Source organism: Protopterus annectens, chromosome 17.part0 (assembly GCF_019279795.1).
Source record: "Protopterus annectens isolate FY-2018-M chromosome 17.part0, PAN1.0, whole genome shotgun sequence".
In the NCBI taxonomy this organism is placed as follows: Eukaryota; Metazoa; Chordata; order Ceratodontiformes; family Protopteridae; genus Protopterus; species Protopterus annectens.
This window is the reverse complement of record NC_056751.1, coordinates 707,348,008-707,368,007: the sequence shown is the minus strand read 5'-3', so window position 1 is coordinate 707,368,007 and position 20,000 is coordinate 707,348,008. Positions and strand designations below refer to the sequence as shown.

Sequence of the window (20,000 nt, the reverse complement as noted above, 5' to 3'; positions counted from 1 at the left end):
GGCGATATTCTCCAGAGGCATTATGTGGTGTGCTGTTAGGGCGATATACTCCAGAGGCATTATGTGGTGTGCTGTTAGGGCGATATACTCCAGAGGTATTATGTAGTGTGCTGTTAGGGCGATATACTCCAGAGGCAATATGTGGTGTGCTGTTAAGGCAATATACTCCAGAGCCATTATGTGGTGTGCTGTTAGGGCGATATACTCCAGAGGCATTATGCGGTGTGCTGTTAGGGCGATATTCTCCAGAGGCATTATGTGGTGTGCTGTTAGGGCGATATACTCCAGAGGCATTATGCAGTGTGCTGTTAGGGTGATATTCTCCAGAGGCATTATGTGGTGTGCTGTTAGGGCGATATACTCCAGAGGCATTATGTGGTGTGCTGTTAGGGCGATATACTCCAGAGGCATTATGTGGTGTGCTGTTAGGGCGATATACTCCAGAGGCATTATGTGGTGTGCTGTTAGGGCGATATACTCCAGAGGCAATATGTGGTGTGCTGTTAGGGAAATATACTCCAGAGCCATTATGTGGTGTGCTGTTAGGGCGATTGTCTTCATAGGCATTATGTGGTGTGCTGTTAGGGCGATATACTCCAGAGGCATTATGTGGTGTGCTGTTAGGGCGATATACTCCAGAGGCATTATGCAGTGTGCTGTTAGGGCAATATACTCCAGAGGCATTATGTTAAGATCTGCCACATAACACACGCACTCAGGTCACTCTAAAGCAAGTACAAATATGACTCCGTCATTGTCCATGCTGGTGTGAATGACCTGAGACGTACCTCCCTGGACTATATGAAAAGAGACATAGAGGAGCTCTCCGATTATGTAGCCCAGGCTGGTATGACCCTGACCCTGAGCAGCATCTTGCCCTCACCAAGAATTATACCACAATACAAAGACAAGATGATCAGCTTTAACAATTGGCTCGAGTACTGGTGTCATTCCAAGGGGATCCAATGTCTGTCTGCCTGGGATGATATGTTGGACAAGCCACGCTGCTTTGCAAGGGATGGCTTACACCTGTCACCACTGGGATTCCGGATATTGGCTAAGGCTCTTGCCACCCCCATAGTGCCTTTTTTAGGCAAGGCTCAAAAGACAAACCCACCTCCTTAGAAAACAAAAATGGAAAAAACTAAGGGTAATGCTGTTCAACACCAGAAGTCTAAATCTCAAGATGCAGGCACTTGATGCACTCCTCAGCATGGAGAACATCGACATCTGTGCAGTAACTGAAACCTGGTTCAAGGCTCCTGAGAGCACCCCAGCGCTACCAGGCTATACCTCGTATCATGCTTTTCGGCCCCAAAACCCGGGCCGAACCACAAAGGGAGGGGGAGTGTCCATATTCATAAAGGACACCCACACCTCCAGGTTAGTAGCAACACATGAAGCATCAGAAACCATACAGGTGCAACTAACCATAGGCAAAACTGCTATACAACTGGTAGCATGTTACAGACCACCCTCCCAATCTCAAGAACCCCACTCAGCCTTCCTGAAGACATTGGAGGATATGAATGTATCACAAAATACCATCATACTGGGAGACTTCAACTACCTAAACATAGATTGGGTACATTATTCTAGCCCTAATACCCTAGCCCAAAGGTTCCTGGAATTCATAAATTCAAATGCACTGGAACAACTAGTCACCTCTCCCACTAGGGGAGATAATATACTAGACCTGATCATCACAAACATGGGGACAAAATGCTCCACACCGGAAGTATACCCCTCACTAGTGAGATCTGACCACAAACTAATCACCCTGGATATACATATCCCACCTCCACCCCCAGCACAAAAGACCACAGTGAAAAACTTCTCAAAAGCAGACTTCACTCTTCTTAAGATGGAGATGGTATCCTTTAAGCCTACTGTGCCAGTGGATACCACATCCCGCAATGCTGATTCCTTCACAAATGCTTTCTATGGACATATCCAAGAATGCATGGATCATGCAATCCCAAACAAATCCAAGTCCCTCTCCACCAAATGTAAGCGCCCTGTCTGGTGGACCTCAGCCATAAACAAATTGTATAACAAAAGAAGGAAGCTACTGCACGTCAGAGCGAAATCCCATGAAGGGAAGACGTCTCTGATCAACATTAGCAGAAAACTACGTTCTCTCATAAAAACATCCAAGGCAAACTTTGAGAGAAAAATCGCTAAGGACACTAATGATAACCACAAAGCCTTCTTCAGCTATGTTAGAAACCTGGGTGGAAACCCTCAGATATGCTCAGAGTTGGTTCACAACAACAAAAAATACACTGAACCCACAGATATTGCTAACATTCTGGCTGACAGGTTCAGTGCAAATTTCTCACCTCCTTCACCCCCAAAAGAAGAAATACTTATCCCAGCTGAATGTAATCTCCCTGTTATCTCAGATGTCCAAGTGGGAACCGCCCTAAACAAAGCAAAAAACACAGCATCAATGGGACCTGATGGTATCCCGGGGTGCGTGTTATGTGAACTCCAAGAGGAGCTAAACCCACACATAAAAATGCTATTTAACCTTAGCCTTACTTCGGGATATGTACCTGTACACTGGCGTACAGCAATGGTGGTCCCACTCCACAAAGGGGGGGGGTGCCTCTACAGACCCTGGAAACTACCGCCCCATAAGCTTAACTAGCCTGGTATGCAAAGCTATGGAAAGAATCATTGTGGAACTCATAAACAGAGACATAGGGGACCTACAGACACTTGACCCCACCCAGTTCGGCTTTGTGAATGGCAGATCCTGCCTTTTAAACCTAGTTGACTTTTTCGAAACAGTCACTAGAGCCATTGATGAGGGCAAAGCAGTCCATACAGCATACCTGGACTTCGACACAATACCCCACTCAGGCATCATAGATAAGCTAAACAGCTTAAAAGTAAACCCTTATGTCACTAGATGGGTTGCAAACTGGCTAAAGGACAGAACCCATAAAGTTAAAATCGCTGGAGCAATGTCAGACTCAAAGCCAGTCACAAGTGGTGTCCCACAGGGATCTGTCGTGGGACCCCTCTTGTTCGGCATTTATTTCTCAGATGTTAAAGCAAACATGGGAGGGCTGTGGCTGACAAAGTTCGCAGATGACTGCAAACTAGGCGCCATAGTCGATACACCAGCAGACACACACATCCTACAAAAAGGCCTCACTGAAATGGACAACTGGTGCCGTAGTCACGGCCTTAAACTAAATGCCAAAAAATGTATAGTCATCCCTTTTGGAAAAAACAAATTACCCAAAAATTATCACATAGACAGAAACCCACTGAGTATGGAAAAAGTAATCAGAGACCTAGGGACCCAAGTAGACAGCGACCTCTCCTTTGACACCCACGTTGCCAAAGTGGTTAGAAAAACATTCTACCTTGCACACCTCATCATGAAGGGATTCACATCCAGATCCAAGGATGTCATTGTACCCCTATATTCCTCCCTCATCAGACCCATGATTGAGTACAATGCCCCATTTGGTATGTACCTCACCCGGCACTTGCAACAGCTGGAGAGACCACAAAATACCTCACCAAATGGATCAAGGTTCTCCAACATATGTCTTATTCCACCAGACTAAAGAAACTTCAGCTCTATTCAGTAGCATACCGCCTGCTCAGAGGTGATCGCTGCCTGACGTACAAGGCCCTGTCCAATCAGGATTTGATGGACATGCTCCATCTCAAAAAATCCAAATCCATCAGGACCACGAGAGCTAAAGACTTAAACCTCGGCACAAGTATTAATAGGACATGCTGGAGGGATAGATTCATAACCCAGTGGATTCCCATGCTTTGGAACAGGATCCCAGTTCGTATTAGGCAGAGCCCCTCACTGACTCTCTTCAAGAGAAATCTTGATGAGTGGATGGGAGATCAAAAGTTTACCCCAGGGGTCACATCTGTGTCACTGCTAGACAGGGGCACAGTAAACTAATTCTATTATATAAGGGGACCTTCATTGTGTCACTACTAGACAGAGGCACAGTATTCTAGATTTATTCTGTACATTTTTGTACCATTTCATGGGGTGGCAAAAGCCACACCGCTATGGCTAGGCTTACAAATGCCCTAAGGCAGATAGCCTAGTACTATACTATGAAACTATGTGGTGTGCTGTTAGGGCGATATACTCCAGAGGCATTATGTGGTGTGCTGTTAGGGCAATATACTCCAGAGGCATTATGTGGTGTGCTGTTAGGGCGATATACTCCAGAGGCAATATGTGGTATGCTGTTAGGGCAATATACTCCAGAGCCATTATGTGGTGTGCTGTTAGGGCGATTGTCTTCATAGGCATTATGTGGTGTGCTGTTAGGGCGATATACTCCAGAGGCATTATGTGGTGTGCTGTTAGGGCGATATACTCCAGAGGCATTATGTGGTGTGCTGTTAGGGCGATATACTCCAGAGGCATTATGTGGTGTGCTGTTAGGGCGATATACTCTAGAGGCATTATGTGGTGTGCTGTTAGGGCTCACTTCACACAAAGTCAGTCACAACAACATGGCTGTTTCAGTATGCAGATTCTTATAATTTATGTACTCAGCGTTATTTTTACCTGATTAGCTAATGAGATAGATGAAAATAATCCCTTGTAGCATCCATGCGGGGTCAAGGTAGGCAGCAGTCAGACAGACTTTAATCAAACTTTACTATAATTGTTTAATAATTACTTAATAAAGGTTCATAGATTACTACTAGGCTAACTGCCCTTGTAAGGAATTTTAAGTCTCACCAATTATCCCATGTGAGAATCAACCTTGGTACCTCATGCCTGTAAGATACACACCTTAACCATTATACCGACATCTCAGGTCATCAATTATTAAGGAAAATAAAATCAAATATACGCTTTACATTTAGGAACATTTACTTGTTACACAGGCATGCTTTAAGAAGATGCTCGTTTTTTAACAGGAATATAATGTATCTACCAGGAGTCACAGCCCATTGAATAGGATTCACCAGGAGCATAGATCTTGCTACCAAATTTGCAAGAGCAGCTTTTCAAAGGTATACATCCATTGCTGTCAATGTCATCATAAACAGTGTCTGAAACACATCAAAGTAAACGAGTCACTGGTTTGTCTGCATTTACATTTTAATTCATGTCTAACTAGCCACTATAACAAAGTGGTTAAAAGCATTTTATAGTATGACTCAGGAAAACAGGCTGCAGATCTTGCTACATATGCACAGTAATGAAATGTATTGTTTTTAAATATTATTCACATTTTCATAATGAAACCTTAATAGTGGCCATCCTTACCTGTGCGATGACAATTGTAATGCCATGGTCTGCCCTGCCCTCAGATGTTTTAGCCTACTCAAGTTCTTCTTTTAGTTCATCAGCCCAAAAGAACAAACGCACACACTCTGTCTATCCGCCATATCACATTACTAATACAACAGTAATCACCACTTTAAAACTACAAAGTTTCATTCCTAGCCAACACTTCTGTTATGCTTTTTTATGTACCATTAACATATCATATCTTGTTATATGGTGACCAGTATATACATATGTATTATTGCTGGAAGAAGAAGAGAATTTGTCTAACATGTCTACAGTTTATAGCTACTGTCTCGTGCTTCTAGCATCCCTGCAGCCTCTCCTTCATTCCATTCCACCTCTTCATGCATCCCATGCACTTTGGGATACATATATCACACCCACAGAGCACCACAGACTTCACCAATCCATTCTCCTTAATCTTCATCATCTCTTGATGGTGTGAACCTTCATCATGATCTGCATGTCCCTTCTGGACTCCACCTCGAGTAGTCCAAGTCCTTCTAACCTCTCATAGTCTAGTAGACTATCCATGCATTTTGCACACTTTCCAGTACTCGCTACATCCTTCGGATGCAGTCCTGTCACTCCGTCCTTGATTCTCTACGGATGTGAGTACCACCACCCCGTTCCCTTTTCCTTATTGACTGATGGGTAGGTCATAAATGAAAAAAAAAAAAAAAATCCCTTGGTGGATTCAGATAAGTCAGCAGATCTCACATTTATTTTAGCCAGAGACAGGGAGGGATAGACATGCCCTTCCTGGAGGGTGGGTGACCGTTGGTGATCCTCCCTAAAGGAAGGCATGGTGCAAAAGGAGAGTTTCCCTCAGAAAAACCATCGAGTGTGGCAGTGGTGAAAAGGAAAATGATTACGGTATATAATGACAATAACAATAATAAAAAAATGACCGTATAGAACCTCAGATGGCCAAGCCCCCAGGATATCCTTAAGATCCATGACCTGCCCCAAAAACACCAGACTAAGTCTGAGTCATCAAAGGGACCAAAAGATATATATATATATATATATACATATATATATATATATATATATATATAAATACATAAAAAAAAAAAATATATATATATATATATACATATATATACATATATATATATATATATATATATATATACATATAAATACATATAAATATATATATATATATATATATATATATATATATATATATATATATATATATATATACATATACATATATATACATATATATATATATATATATATATATATATATATTGAGGACCAACATAAAAGGGCAACAATCGATCCAGTTCATGCATACTGAGGAAAATACTGGTCTTAAACTAGAGAAAGAAGCATTATGCAAACAGGTAAGCCAAAAAGAAGGTATAAAATGAAGAAAGTTGGACATATATTTCACAATCAGGTAGCTTGTAAAAATACCACAAAGGAGAAGGATGCTAGTGTGCAACACCAAACAGTTCAAGGGAAAGAAAAAAAAACATAAAAAAGTAGTGGTTTGATAGCAGACAGAGTTGAAAATAAAGTGTGTGAAAGGGTGCTGGAATAAAATGAAGCCTTCTGCGGTGAAAAAAGTTGTGAGAAGTCTCCAGAAGGACTTGTTCAACAGGGGAATGTGTGGGATTTGTGCTAAACTCCCTATGCAACGTCTGCATCACATAATATAGAAATGCATCTGTATACACAGAGAAAATAAATACACATAAGGGGCAATAGTGCTAAGAATTAAAGGATGCAATGGTGAGAGTATGATAAACTGACAGTTTTTTTTTCTGTGCCTGGTAATATTATATCTCAAAGATGAGGCACTTATTATATAAATAAATAAACAAAGGAAGGAATAAGAAGGTGCAAAGAGTAAGACATCCAGGTGGAGACAGAGAAGCAGGGGACTGGTGCACTTGGAAGCTACATTTATTTCACCTCTTCCTTCCAAGGTCTCCCCTTCACCAAATTCATAGGGTGGCAGTGGCTATGAATAAGGGTGGTAGTGGCTGCTGATACTTGTAGCATATGGTGGCAGTGACAGTTGATACTTTACAATATAGGACTGCAATGGCTGTGAATACTTTGTAACATAAGATTATAGTAGCTGTGAATATTTGTGACAAAGGGTGGCAAAGACTGTTGATGCTTGTAGCATATGGTGGCAGTGACTGTTGATACTTTGTAACATAGGATTGCAATAGCTGTGAATACTCTGTAACATAGGATTGCAATGGCTGTGAATACTTTGTGACAAAGGGTGGTAGTGACTGTTGATACTTGCAGCATATGGTGGCAGTGACAGTTGATACTTTACAACATAGGATTGCAATGGCTGTGAATACTTTGTGACAAAGGGTGGCAGTGACTGTTGATACTTACAGCATATGGTGGCAGTGACAGTTGATACTTTACAACATAGGATTGCAATGGCTGCGAATACTTTGTGACAAAGGGTGGTAGTGACTGTTGATACTTGTAGCATATGGTGGCAGTGACAGTTGATACTTTACAACATAGGATTGCAATGGCTGTGAATACTTTGTAACATAAGATTATAGTGGCTGTGAATACTTTGTGAAAAAAGGGTGGTAGTCACTGTTGATTCTTGTAGCATACAGTGGCAGTGACTGTTGATACTTTGTAACATAGGATTGCAATGGCTGTGAATACTTTGTGACAAAGGGTGGTAGTGACTGTTGATACTTGTAGCATATGGTGGCAGTGACTGTTGATACTTTGTAACATAGGATTGCAATGGCTGTGAATACTTTGTAACATAAGATTATAGTGGCTGTGAATACTTTGTGACAAAGGGTGGTAGTGACTGTTGATACTTGTAGCATATGGTGGCAGTGACAGTTGATACTTTACAACATAGGATTGCAATGGCTGTGAATACTTTTTGACAAAGGGTGGTAGTGACTGTTGATACTTGTAGCATATGGTGGCAGTGACAGTTGATACTTTACAACATAGGATTGCAATGGCTGTGAATACTTTGTAACATAAGATTATAGTGGCTGTGAATACTTTGTGACAAAGGGTGGCAGTGACTGTTGATACTTTACAACATAGGATTGCAATGGCTGTGAATACTTGGTAACATAAGATTATAGTGGCTGTGAATACTTTGTGACAAAGAGTGGTAGTGACTGTTGATACTTGTAGCATATGGTGGCAGTGACTGTTGATACGTTGCAACATAGGATTGCAATGGCTGTGAATACTTTGTGACAAAGGGTGGTAGTGACTGTTGACACTTGTAGCATATGGTGGCAGTGACTGTTGATACTTTGTAACATAGGATTGCAATGGCTGTGAATACTTTGTAACATAAGATTATAGTGGCTGTGAATACTTTGTGACAAAGGGTGGTAGTGACTGTTGATACATGTAGCATATGGTGACAGTGACTGTTGGTAATTTGTAACATAGGATTGCAATGGCTGTGAATACTTTGTGACAAATGGTGGTAGTGACTGTTGATACTTGTAGCACATGGTGGCAGTGACTGTTGATACTTTGTAACATAGGATTGCAATGGCTGTGAATACTTTGTGACAAAGGGTGGTAGTGACTGTTGATACTTGTAGCATATGGTGGCAGTGACTGTTGATACTTTGTAACATAGGATTGCATTGGCTGTGAATACTTTGTGACAAAGGGTGGTAGTGACTGTTGATACTTGTAGCATATGGTGGCAGTAACTGTTGATACTTTGTAACATAGGATTGCAATGGCTGTGAATACTTTGTGACAAAGGGTAGTAGTGACTGTTGATACTTGTAGGATATGGTGGCAGTGACTGTTGATACTTTGTAACATAAGATTACAGTGGCTGTGAATACTTTGTGACAAAGGGTGGAAGTGACTGTTGATACTTGTAGCATATGGTGGCAGTGACTGTTGATACTTTGTAACATAGGATTGCAATGGCTGTGAATACTCTGTGACAAAGGGTGGTAGTGACTGTTGATACTTTGTAACATAAGATTATAGTGGCTGTGAATACTTTGTAACAAAGGGTGGTAGTGACTGTTGATATTTGTAGCATATGGTGGCAGTGACTGTCGATACTTTGTAACATAGGATTGCAATGGCTTTGAATACCTTGTGAAAAAGGGTGGTAGTGATTTCTGATACTTGTAGCATATGGGGGCAGTGACTGTTGATACTTTGTAACATAGGATTGCAATGGCTGTGAATACTTTGTGACAAAGGGTGGTAGTGACTGTTGATACTTGTAGCATATGGTGGCAGTGACTGTTAATACTTTGTAACATAGGATTGCAATGGCTGTGAATACTTTGTGACAAAGGGTGGTAGTGACTGTTGATACTTGTAGCATATGGTGGCAGTGACAGTTGATACTTTGTAACATAGGATTGCAATGGCTGTGAATACGTTGTAACATAAGATCATAGTAGCTGTGAATACTTTGTGACAAAGGGTGGTAGTGACTGTTGATACTTGTAGCATATGGTGGCAGTGACTGTTGATACTTTACAACATAGGATTGCAATGGCTGTGAATACTTTGTGACAAAGGGTGGTAGTAACTGTTGATACTTGTAGCATATGGTGGCAGTAACTGTTGATACTTTATAACATAGGATTGCAATGGCTGTGATTACTTTGTGACATAAGATTATAGTGGCTGTAAATACTTTGTGACAAAGGGTGGTAGTGACTGTTGATACTTGTAGCATATGGTGGCAGTGACTGTTGATACTTTATAACATAGGATTGCAATGGCTGTGAATACTTTGTAAAAAAGGGTGGTAGTGACTGCTGATATTTGTAGCATATGGTGGCAGTGACTGTCGATACTTTGTAACATAGGATTGCAATGGCTGTGAATACTTTGTGACAAAGGGTGGTAGTGACTGTTGATACTTGTAGCATATGGTGGCAGTGACTGTTAATACTTTGTAACATAGGATTGCAATGGCTGTGAATACTTTGTGACAAAGGGTGGTAGTGACTGTTGATAGTAGTAGCATATGGTGGCAGTGACAGTTGATACTTTGTAACATAGGATTGCAATGGCTGTGAATACTTTGTGACAAAGAGTGGTAGTGACTGTTGATACTTGTAGCATATGGTGGCAGTGACTGTTGATACTTTGTAACATAGGATTGCAATGGCTGTGAATACTTTGTAACATAAGAGTATAGTGGCTGTGAATACTTTGTGACAAAGGGTGGTAGTGACTGTTGATACTTGTAGCATATGGTGGCAGTGACTGTTGATATTTTGTAACATAGGATTGCAATGGATGTGAATACTTTGTGACAAAGGGTGGTAATTACTGTTGATACTTGTAGCATATGGTGGCAGTGACTGTTGATACTTTGTAACATAGGATTGCAATAGTTGTGAATACTTTGTGACAAGGGGTGGTGGGAACTGTTGATACTTGTAGCATATGGTGGCAGTGACTGTTGATACTTGTAACATAGGATTGCAATGGCTGTGAATACTTTGTGACAAAGGGTGGTAGTGACTGTTGATACGTGTAGCATATGGTGGCAGTGACTGTTGATACTTTGTAACATAGGATTGCAATGGCTGTGAATACTTTGTAACATAAGATTATAGTGGCTGTGAATACTTTGTGACAAAGGGTGGTAGTGACTGTTGATACTTGTAGAATATGGTGGCAGTGACTGTTGATACATTGTAACATAGGATTGCAATGGCTGTGAATACTTTGTGACAAAGGGTGGTAGTGACTGTTGATACTTGTAGCATATGGTGGCAGTGACTGTTGATACTTTGTAACATAGGATTTAATGGCTGTGAATACTTTATAACATAAGATTACAGTGGCTGTGAATACTTTCTGACAAAGGGTGGTAGTGACTGTTGATACTTGCAGCATATGGTGGCAGTTACTGTTGATACTTTGCGACATAGGATTGCAATGGCTGTGAATACTTTGTGACAAAGTGTGGTAGTGACTCTGGATACTTGTAGCATATGTTGGCAGTGACTGTTGATACTTTGTAACATAGGATTGCAATGGCTGTGAATACTTTGTAACATAAGATTATAGTGGCTGTGAATACTTTGTGACAAAGGGTGGTAGTGACTGTTGATACTTGTAGAATATGGTGGCAGTGATTGTTGATACTTTACAACATAGGATTGCAATGGCTTTGAATACTTTGTGACAAAGGGTGGTAGTGACTGTTGATACTTGTAGCATATGGTGGCAGTGACTGTTGATACTTTGTAACATAGGATTGCAATGGCTGTGAATACTTTGTGACAAAGGGTGGTAGTGACTGTTGATACTTGTAGCATATGGTGGCAGTGATTGTTGACACTTTGTAACATAGGATTGCAATGGCTGTGAGTACTTTGTGACAAGTGTAGTAGTGACTGTTGATACTTGCAGCATATGGTGGCAGTGACTGTTGATACTTTGTAACATAGGATTGCAATGGTTGTGAATACTTTGTAACATAAGATTATAGTGGCTGTGAATACTTTGTGACAAAGGGTGGTAGTGACTGTTGATACTTGTAGCATATGGTGGCAGTGACTGTTAATACTTTGTAACATAAGATTATAGTGGCTGTGAATACTTTGTGACAAAGGGTGGTAGTGACTGTTGATACTTGTAGCATATGGTGGCAGTGACTGTTGATACTTTGTAACATAGGATTGCAATGGCTGTGAATACTTTGTGACAAAGGGTGGTAGTGACTGTTGATACTTTGTAACATAAGATTATAGTGGCTGTGAATACTTTGTAACAAAGGGTGGTAGTGACTGTTGATACTTGTAGCATATGGTAGCAGTGACTGCTGATACTTTACAGCATAGGATTGCAATGGCTGTGAATACTTTGTGACAAAGGGCGGTAGTGACTGTTGATACTTAGTAACATAGGATTGCAATGGCTGTGAATACTTTGTAACATTAGATTATAGTAGCTGTGAATACTTTGTGACAAAGGGTGGTAGTGACTGTTGATACTTATAGCATATGGTGGCAGTGACAGTTGATACTTTACAACATAGGATTGCAATGGCTGGGAATACTTTGTGACAAAGGATGGTTGTGACTGTTGATACTTGTAGCATATGGTGGCAGTGACTGTTGATACTTTGTAGCATAGGATTGCAATGGCTGTGAATACTTTGTGACATAAGTTTATAGTGGCTGTGAATACTTTGTGACAAAGGGTGGTAGTGAATGTTGATACTTGTAGCATATGGTGGCAGTGACTGTTGATACTTTGTAACATAGGATTGCAATGGCTGTGAATACTTTGTAACAAAGTGTGGTAGTGACTGTTGATACTTGTAGCATATGGAGGCAGTGACTGTTGATACTTTGTAACATAGGATTGCAATGGCTGTGAATACTTTGTGACAAAGGGTGGTAGTGACTTCTCATACTTGTAGCATATGGTGGCAGTGACTGTTGATACTTTGTAACATAGGATTGCAATGGCTGTGAATACTTTGTGGCAAAGGGTGGTAGTGACCGTTGATACTTGTAGCATATGGTTTCAGTGACTGTTGATACTTTGTAACATAGGATTGCAATGGCTGTGATTACTTTGTGACAAAGGGTGGTAGTGACTGTTGATACATGCAGCATATGGTGGCAGTGACTGTTGATACTTTGTAACATAGGATTTCAATGGCTGTGAATACTTTGTAACATAAGATTATAGTGGCTCTGAATACTTTGTGACAAAGGGTGGTAGTGACTGTTGATATTTGTAGCATATTGTGGGAGTGACTGTTGATAATTTGTAACATAGGATTGCAATGGCTGTGAATACTTTGTGACAAAGGGTGGTAGTTACTGTTGATTCTTCTAGCATATGGTGGCAGTGACTGCTGATACTTTGTAACATAGGATTGCAATGGCTGTGAATACTTTGTGACAAAGGGTGGTAGGGACTGTTGATACTTGTAGCATATGGTGGTAGTGACTGTTGATACTTTGTAACATAGGCTTGTAATGGCTGTGAATACTTTGTGACAAAGTGTGGTAGTGACTCTGGATACTTGTAGCATATGTTGGCAGTGACTGTTGATACTTTGTAACATAGGATTGCAATGGCTGTGAATACTTTGTAACATAAGATTATAGTGGATGTGAATACTTTGTGACAAAGGGTGGTAGTGACTGTTGATACTTGTAGCATATGGTGGCAGTGACTGTTGATACTTTGTAACATAGGATTGCAATGACTGTGAATACTTTGTGACAAAGGGTGGTAGTGACTGTTGATATTTGTAGCATATGGTGGCAGTGACTGTTGATACTTTGTAACATAGGATTGCAATGGCTGTGAATACTTTGTAATATAAGATTATAGTAGCTGTGAATACTTTGTGACAAAGGGTGGTAGTGACTGTTGATACTTATAGCATATGGTGACAGTGACTGTTGATACTTTACAACATAGGATTGCAATGGCTGTGAATACTTTGTGACAAAGGGTGGTAGTGACTGTTGATACTTGTAGCATATGGTGGTAGTAACTGTTGATAGTTTGTTACATAGGATAGCAATGGCTGTGAATACTTTGTGACATAAGATTATAGTGGCTGTGAATACTTTGTGACAAAGGGTGGTAGTGACTGTTGATACTTGTAGCATATGGTGGCAGTGACTGTTGATACTTTGTAACATAGGATTGCAATGGCTGTGAATACTTTGCAACAAAGGGTGGTAGTGACTGTTGATACTTGTAGCATATGCTGGCAGTGACTGTTGATACTTTGTTACATAGGATTGCAATGGCTGTGAATACTTTGTGACAAAGGGTGGTAGTGACTTCTGATACTTGTAGCATATGGTGGCAGTGACTGTTGATACTTTGTAACATAGGATTGCAATGGCTGTGAATACTTTGTAACATAAGATTATAGTGGCTGTGAATACTTTGTGACAAAGGTTGGTAGTGACTGTTGATACTTGTAGCATATGGTGGCAGTGACTGTTGATACTTTGTAACATAGGATTGCAATGGCTGTGAATACTTTGTGACAAAGGGTGGTAGGGACTGTTGATATTTGTAGCATATGGTGGCAGTGAATGTTGATACTTTGTAACATAGGATTGCAATGGCTGTGAATACTTTGTAACATAAGATTATAGTGGCTGTGAATACTTTGTGACAAAGGGTGGTAGTGACTGTTGATAATTGCAGCATATGGTGGCAGTGACTGTTGATACTTTGTGACATAGGATTGCAATGGCTGTGAATACTTTGTGAAAAAGGGTGGTAGTGACTGCTGATACTTGTAGCATATGGTGGCAGTGACTGTTGATACTTTGTAACATAGGATTGCAATGGCTGTGAATACTTTGTGAAAAAGGGTGGTAGTGACTGTTGATACTTGTAGCATATGGTGGCAGTGACTGTTGATACTTTGTAACATAGGATTGCAATGGCTGTGAATACTTTGTAATATAAGATTATAGTAGCTGTGAATACTTTGTGACAAAGGGTGGTAGTGACTGTTGATACTTATAGCATATGGTGACAGTGACTGTTGATACTTTACAACATAGGATTGCAATGGCTGTGAATACTTTGTGACAAAGGGTGGTAGTGACTGTTGATACTTGTAGCATATGATGGTAGTGACTGTTGATAGTTTGTAACATAGGATAGCAATGGCTGTGAATACTTTGTGACATAAGATTATAGTCGCTGTGAATTCTTTGTGACAAAGGGTGGTAGTGACTGTTGATACTTGTAGCATATGGTGGCAGTGACTGTTGATACTTTGTAACATAGGATTGCAATGGCTGTGAATACTTTGTAACAAAGGGTGGTAGTGACTGTTGATACTTGTAGCATATGCTGGCAGTGACTGTTGATACTTTGTAACAAAGGATTGCAATGGCTGTGAATACTTTGTGACAAAGGGTGGTAGTGACTTCTGATACTTGTAGCATATGGTGGCAGTGACTGTTGATACTTTGTAACATAGGATTGGAATGGCTGTGAGTACTTTGTGACAAAGGGTGGAAGTGACTGTTGATACTTGTAGCATATGGTGGCAGTGACTGTTGATACTTTGTAACATAGGATTGCAATGGCTTTGAATACTTTGTAACAAAGGGTGGTAGTGACTGTTGATACTTGTAGCATATGCTGGCAGTGACTGTTGATACTTTGTAACAAAGGATTGCAATGGCTGTGAATACTTTGTGACAAAGGGTGGTAGTGATTTCTGATACTTGTAGCATATGGTGGCAGTGACTGTTGATACTTTGTAACATAGGATTGGAATGGCTGTGAGTACTTTGTGACAAAGGGTGGTAGTGACTGTTGATACTTGTAGCATATGGTGGCAGTGACTGTTGATACTTTGTAACATAGGATTGCAATGGCTGTGAATACTTTGTAACATAAGATTATAGTGGCTGTGAATACTTTGTGACAAAGGTTGGTAGTGACTGTTGATACTTATAGCATATGGTGGCAGTGACTGTTGATACTTTGTAACATAGGATTGCAATGGCTGTGAACACTTTGTGACAAAGGGTGGTAGGGACTGTTGATATTTGTAGCATATGGTGGCAGTGAAGCTTGATACTTTGTAACATAGGATTGCAATGGCTATGAATACTTTGTAACATAAGATTATAGTGGCTGTGAATATTTTGTGACAAAGGGTGGTAGTGAGTGTTGATAATTGCAGCATATGGTGGCAGTGACTGTTGATACTTTGTGACATAGGATTGCAATGGCTGTGAATACTTTGTGACAAAGGGTGGTGGTGACTGTTGATACTTGTAGCATATGGTGGCAGTGACTGTTGATACTTTACAACATAAGATTGCAATGGCTGTGAATACTTTGTGACAAAGGGTGGTAGTGACTGTTGATACTTGTAGCATATGGTGGCAGTGACTGTTGATATTCTGTAACATAGGATTGCAATGGCTGTGAATACTTTGTGAAAAAGGGTGGTAGTGACTGTTGATACTTGTAGCATATGGTGGCAGTGACTGTTGATACTTTGTAACATAGGATTGCAATGGGTGTGAATACTTTGTGGCGAAGGGTGGTAGTGACTGTTGATACTTGTAGCATATGGTGGCAGTGACTGTTGATACTTTACAACATAGGATTGCAATGGCTGTGAATACTTTGTGACAAAGGGTGGCAGTGACTGTTGATACTTGTAGCATATGGTGGCAGTGACTGTTGATACTTTGTAACATTGGATTGCAATGGCTGTAAATACTTTATGACATAAGACTATAGTGGCTGTGAATACTTTGTGACAAAGGGTGGTAGTGACTCTTGATACTTGTAGCATATGGTGGCAGTGACTGTTGATACTTTGTAACATAGGATTGCAATGGCTGTGAATACTTTATGACAAATGGTGGTAGTGACTGTTGATACTTGTAGCATATGGTGGCGGTGACTGTTGATACTTTGTAACATAGGATTGCAATGGGTGTGAATACTATGTGACAAAGGGTAGTAGTGGCTGGTGATACTTTTAGCATATGGTGGGAGTGACTGTGGATACTTTACAACATAGGATTGCAATGGCTGTGAATACTTTGTGACAAAGGGAGGAAGTGACTGTTGATACTTGTAGCATATGGTTCCAGTGACTGCCGATACTTTACAACATAGGATTGCAATGGCTGTGAATACTTTGTGACAAAGGGTGTTAGTGACTGTTGATACTTGTAGCATATGATGGCAGTGACTGTTGATACTTTGCAACATAGGATTGCAATGGCTGTGAATACTTTGTGACAAAGGGTGGTAGGGACTGTTGATACTTGTAGCATAAGGTGGCAATTACTGTTGATACTTTGTAACATAGGATTGCAATGGCTGTGAATACTTTGTGACATAAAACTATAGTGGCTGTGAATACTTTGTGACAAAGGGTGGTAGCGACTGTTGATACTTGTAGCATATGGTGGCAGTGACTGTTGATTCTTTGTAACATAGGATTACAATGGCTGTGAATACTTTGTGACAAAGGGTGGTGGTGACTGTTGATACTTTGTAATACAGGATTGCAATGGCTGTGAATACCTTGTAACATAAGATCATAGTGGCTGTGAATACTTTGTGACAAAGGGTGCCAGTGACTGCTGATACTTGTAGCATATGGTGTCAGTGATTGTTGATACTTTGTAACATAGGATTGCAATGGCTGTGAATACTTTGTAACATAGGATTTCAATGGCTGTGAATACTTTGTGGCAAAGGGTGGTAGTGACTGTTGATACTTGTAGCATATGGTGGCAGTGACAGTTGATACTTTACAACATAGGATTGCAACGGCTGTGAATACTTTGTAACATAAGATTATAGTGGCTGTGAATTCTTTGTGACAAAGGGTGGCAGTGACTGTTGATACTTGTAGCATATGATGGCAGTGACTGTTGATACTTTGTAACATAGGATTGCAATGGCTGTGAATACTTTGTGACAAAGGGTGGTAGCGACTGTTGATACTTGTAGCATATGGTGGCAGTGACCCTTGATACTTTGTAACATAGGATTGCAATGGCTGTGAATACTTTGTGACAAAGGGTGGTAGTGACTGTTGATACTTGTAGCATATGGTGGCAGTGACTCTTGATACTTTGTGACATAGGATTGCAATGGCTGTGAATACTTTGTGACAAAGGGTGGTAGTGACTGTTGATACTTGTAGCATATGGTGGCAGTGACTGTTGATACTTTGTAACATAGGATTGCAATGGCTGTGAATACTTTGTAGTAAAGAGTGGTAGTGACTGTTGATACTTGTAGCATATGGTGGCAGTGACAGTTGATACTTTACAACATAGGATTGCAATGGCTGGGAATACTTTGTAACATAAGATTATAGTGGCTGTGAATACTTTGTGACAAAGGGTGGCAGTGACTGTTGATACTTGTAGCATATGCTGGCAGTGACTGTTGATACTTTGTAACATAGGATTGCAATGGCTGTGAATACTTTGTAACATAGGATTGCAATGGCTGTGCATACTTTGTGACAAAGGGTGGTAGTGACTGTTGATAATTGTTGCATATGGTGGCAGTGACTGTTGATACTTTGTAACATAGGATTGCAATGGCTGTGAATACTTTGTGACAAAGGGTGGTAGTGACTGTTGATACTTGTAGCATATGGTGGCAGTGACTGTTGGTATGTTGTAACATAGGATTGCAATGGCTGTGGATACTTTGTAACATAAGATTATAGTGGCTGTGAATACTTTGTGGCAAAGGGTGGTAGTGACTTTTGATACTTGTAGCATATGTTGGCAGTGACTGTGTATACTTTGTAACATAGGATTGCAATGGCTGTGAATACTTTGTGACAAAGGGTGGTAGTGACTATTGATACTTGTAGCATATGGTGACAGTGACTGTTGATACTTTGTAACATAGGATTGCAATGGCTGTGAATACTTTGTGACAAAGGGTGGTAGTGACTGTTGATACTTGTAGCATATGGTGGAAGTGACTGTTGATACTTTGTAACACAGGATTGCAATGGCTGTGCATACTTTGTAACACAAGATTATAGTGGCTGTGAATACTTTGTGACAAAAGGTGGCAGTGACTGTTGATACTTGTAGCATATGGTGGCAGTGACTGTTGATATTTTGTAACATAGGATTGCAATGGCTCTGAATACTTTGTAACAAAGGTTGGTAGTGACTGTTGATACTTGTAGCATATGGTGGCAGTGACTGTTGATACTTTGTAACATAGGATTGCAATGGCTGTGAATACTTTGTGACAAAGGGTGGTAGTGACTGTTGATACTTGTAGCATATGGTGGCAGTGACTGTTGATACTTTGTAACATAGGATTGCAATGGCTGTGAATACTTTTTGACAAAGGGTGGAAGCGACTGTTGATACTTGTAGCATATGGTGGCAGTGACTCTTGATACATTGTGACATAGGATTGCAATGTCTGTGAATACTTTGTGACAATGGGTGGTAGTGACTGTTGATACTTGTAGCATATGGTGGCAGTGACTGTTGATACTTTGTAACATAGGATTGCAATGGCTGTGAATACTTTGCAACATAGGATTGCAATGGCTGTGAATACTTTGTGGTAAAGGGTGGTAGTGACTGTTGATACTTGTAGCATATGGTGGCAGTGACAGCTGATACTTTACAACATAGGATTGCAATGGCTGGGAATACTTTGTAACATAAGATTATAGTGGCTGTGAATACTTTGTGACAAAGGGTGGTAGTGACTGTTGATACTTGTAGCATATGGTGGCAGTGACAGTTGATACTTTACAACATATTACTGCAATGGCTGTGAATACTTTGTAACATAAGATTATAGTGACTGTGAATACTTTGTGACAAAGGGTGGTAGTGACTGTTGATACTTGTAGCATATGGTGGCAGTGACTGTTGATACTTTGTAACATAGGATTGCAATGGCTGTGAATACTTTTTGACAAAGGGTGGAAGCGACTGTTGATACTTGTAGCATATGGTGGCAGTGACTCTTGATACATTGTGACATAGGATTGCAATGTCTGTGAATACTTTGTGACAATGGGTGGTAGTGACTGTTGATACTTGTAGCATATGGTGGCAGTGACTGTTGATACTTTGTAACATAGGATTGCAATGGCTGTGAATACTTTGCAACATAGGATTGCAATGGCTGTGAATACTTTGTGGTAAAGGGTGGTAGTGACTGTTGA

General features: G+C 40.4%; 1 protein-coding gene across 42 annotated transcripts in view; it reads right to left on the bottom strand.

The window, feature by feature from the left end:
* Positions 1 to 20,000, bottom strand: part of LOC122791684 (mucin-2-like) — a 732,148-nt gene that overhangs the window by 323,854 nt on the left and 388,294 nt on the right. For all 42 annotated transcript variants that reach the window (XM_044059549.1, XM_044059571.1, XM_044059534.1 and 39 more), the window contains one exon: positions 4,944 to 5,061. In XM_044059549.1, the coding sequence (XP_043915484.1) occupies positions 4,944 to 5,061 (118 nt within the window). The remainder of the gene's footprint in view (positions 1 to 4,943; positions 5,062 to 20,000) is intronic.